The sequence below is a fragment of the Citrus clementina genome, unplaced genomic scaffold, assembly GCF_000493195.1.
Source record: "Citrus clementina cultivar Clemenules unplaced genomic scaffold, Citrus_clementina_v1.0 scaffold_9, whole genome shotgun sequence".
NCBI classification, from domain to species: domain Eukaryota; kingdom Viridiplantae; phylum Streptophyta; class Magnoliopsida; order Sapindales; family Rutaceae; genus Citrus; species Citrus x clementina.
In genome coordinates this window covers 31,051,799-31,054,999 of record NW_006261964.1, presented here as the reverse complement: position 1 = coordinate 31,054,999, position 3,201 = coordinate 31,051,799, and the positions used below count along the sequence as shown (strand labels likewise).

At 35.0% G+C, this 3,201-nt stretch overlaps 1 protein-coding gene across 1 annotated transcript; it reads right to left on the bottom strand.

Moving 5' to 3' along the window:
* Positions 1-273: 273 nt before the first annotated feature.
* On the bottom strand, positions 274-1,976 carry LOC112098465 (organic cation/carnitine transporter 2-like). The gene has a single exon (XM_024184878.1). It carries the CDS (start codon positions 1,923-1,925, stop codon positions 360-362), a length of 1,566 nt encoding a protein of 521 aa, XP_024040646.1. The 5' UTR covers positions 1,926-1,976; the 3' UTR covers positions 274-359.
* Between the last annotated feature and the right edge of the window lie 1,225 nt (positions 1,977-3,201).

Below are 3,201 nucleotides of genomic sequence, written 5' to 3'. Positions count from 1 at the left end.
CAATTGATTTTTTTTTTTTTTTACAAAGGGCGCTACAGAAAACAAATAGTGAAACATACATAAAGCATTAAAGCGAGCGCCCTCTCTCTCTCTCTTTTTCACATGCTATTAAGTCGTATGAGTTTATAGTTAATTAAACAATCACTCTATTAAACGATATGATTTAATAGCGTATCTGCATGGAGAAAAAAATGAGGACGCCTACATGAAAGAATGACTATACACACACATAGTACTGATTTAGTTCAAGATTGTAAATTATTTTATCTGGGACTTTGCAGAAAATACAGGGTCTTGGATTGGATTAGAGAACATATACACTAGCAGTACTTAAGGTTGTGTGGTAGCCTCGCCAAGCCTCAACATAGTTCCCCTCCAGTCTTGAAATACTCTTGCTGGTCCAAGGTGTCACAAAGGGTCACGCCTATTGTCTCAGGCAAAAACACCACAAAGAACCCAAAACAAAATACAACTAAACCAAACACTCCAAAAGAGAGAAACTCATTTTGCCTCCCAGCAGAAATAAGCACAGGGCTAAAGGCAGCACCAAGGTTAACTGCTTGCCTCACCAATGACGTGGTTGAGTTCCTCACACAAGTCGGAAACAACTCTGTCCCAAACACTAGCAGTACATTAAACGCTACACATGCACTAAAGAATGATGCTAGCTCAAGACCAATTTGTAAAACTTCTTGTTCATCACCAATTGCGACACAAATTGCGCTACATGTCCCACTTAGTATACAAAATGTAAGAATTGAACTTTTACGGCTCCATCTTTCTATTAAGATAAAGGTTAAAAGATATGCCGGTATGTCCAATAAGCCGTTGAATGCAAGACTTAAGTATATATTGAAACTTAAGTTTCCAACCCCCAATAATAAGCCAAAGTAAACAACTCCAATGCCGAAAGCAAGTGCCATAATCGTTAGTAGCCTTCGTAATGCCCATTTTCGATTAAACAAGTCCTTGAGAGATGAGTAAAGATCCAATTTAGGAATTACATTTTTTGCTTTTGGAGGCATGTTTGATAAGCAACATGACTCTAAGCCATAATCAGATTGATAATTTGACCGTGATGCTAGTCGTTTGAGTACGGCCATAGCCTCAGCTTCATGCCCATGGATGAAAAGCCATCGAGGGGATTCACTAATAAAGGGGTAGATTATTATGCAACAAACAATTGATGGAATTGAAGTCCAAACATAAAGCATTTTCCAAGAAGAGCCTCTATTTAAATAAGCTACGGCTGGTAAGGAAACCAACCCAAATGAAAAGAAAGTGAATCCAATGATTACTACTTGGCCTCGCCATCGTTTGCTTACCATTTTCGATAACAAAACAATTACAGATGTCATGATTGGTGCCCGAAAGAACCCGGCAACGAATCTTAAGGTTGAGTAAATCCATATGTTGTTGGCAAAGATGGTTGCTAAAGCAGTAATAGACATTGCAAAACATGAAAGAAAAAGCAATTTCTTACGCCCAAGAGATGACGAGTCACCAAGTGTAGAAAGAGCAAGGCCACCCAACAAGCATCCAATAAAGAAGCAGGACGAAGGTAAGCCAGAGAGAATTGATGAGCCAGCGCATTCAAGGCTCCAATCCGATATGATTGTTGTGTCAGAAGAGCGATCCCAAGCCCACGCAGATTTTGAAAGAGTACAAATATCAGAGCTTGAGCTGCAAGTTGTTGTGTTGTTTATGCAGTGCCATGTTGGCTCTTCATCGGTGTAGACGCTAATGAATGTTTGCTGAGATTCAAATATGAGTAAGAGTGATATGAGAATGACTTGTATGAACTGCGGAAGCCCCAAATTTGCCAAATTTTGTTCAATCATCTCATCAAGGGAAACAACTGGAGAGATTTGATCATCAAGGCCTAATTGATAAACAGGGATAAGAGGAGTAGCTGAGTGCTCCATATGTAGTGAGACTGTGATATTTGAAGTTTTATTTTGCTGATGCTTCAATGATTCTCAATACATGATTGTGTAATCTTATAGGGATTTTTAATGTCTTCTTTTAATTTGGTCAGAGATATTATCATAGCCCCATAAATTATCAATCAGTGGGCACTAAATAATTGACCTTGTCTTAGCTTGTTTGTTCATTTGTGGAAAATAATGATTTTATTTGTCTTATCGCTTTGTTTGTAACTTGCTCACCACAATTTTAAAATTGAATGACGGCAAAAGTTTGTCCATTCTCTAACAACTTGTTAGTGAATCATGTAGTTTTGATGAAGATTTGTTGGGACCGAAATATTAAAGTTGTTTTGAGTAGGAAAGTACCCGCAATTATTAAAGATGAAGGGAATAGGGTCCCTCAAACTCCTTTAGATCTGCCCAAATAACTAGCTAAACCTGAAACTCAACTCCCACTTTTTCAAAAGTAGACATTTAAACCCTCTTCCTTAGTAAATTTTGTCTGCTTGAATAAATATAATTATAAAATTAAGATTATTTAGTAATAGTATATAGTTAGAATTTATTTTTTTATTTACTAACCATCAACCATTGATGTAAATTTAAGGATCAGTACTTGAGATTATGCCTTAATGACAATCGATGAAAGAAAACTTTAGCCTCCATAATTATTTAAGCTGAGGCACAACTTTTGGATTAATCTTGATGGCCAATAATGGGTCATTTGCCATCTTCGCTACGATTGGCTTATTTCAATATATCCTCACTTCATGGAGCCAAAACTATCTTATTTTAATTAAGATGGCTTTGCACATTGCTTCTTTTGTGGGATGTAAACAAATATCTCATATGTGATTAAGTGAAAAATTAAGGGTAAGTTCGGTAGTGTCTTCAAATCATGTTTTCCTTTTTCTAAATCTAGGAAACACTAAATATTTGTTCAATAAATTATTTCTAAAAACATCTTTAGAAACGTAAAATTCATTTTACACTTTTAACAAAGGAAACATGAAAAACATTTAACTTTTTCTTGTTTTCTTTATTTCCAATGTTAAGTTCAAATGAACAATTTTCTTCCACCTTTCTCAAAATAATAATAACAGCAACAACAACAACATCAATAATAATAATAATAATAATAATAATAATATCATCATCATCATCATCAAAAACTAATTTATGACGTACACAGGAAGCATATGGAAGTAGAATATATTAGAAATTTCAATTGAATATTTAGTATTTTATTAGTATTTATCTTATTTTAGAAAAC

Bases quoted from the DNA above. Each gene is read 5' to 3' on its own strand.
- LOC112098465 (XM_024184878.1), bottom strand. From the start codon at position 1,925: ATGGAGCACTCAGCTACTCCTCTTATCCCTGTTTATCAATTAGGCCTT.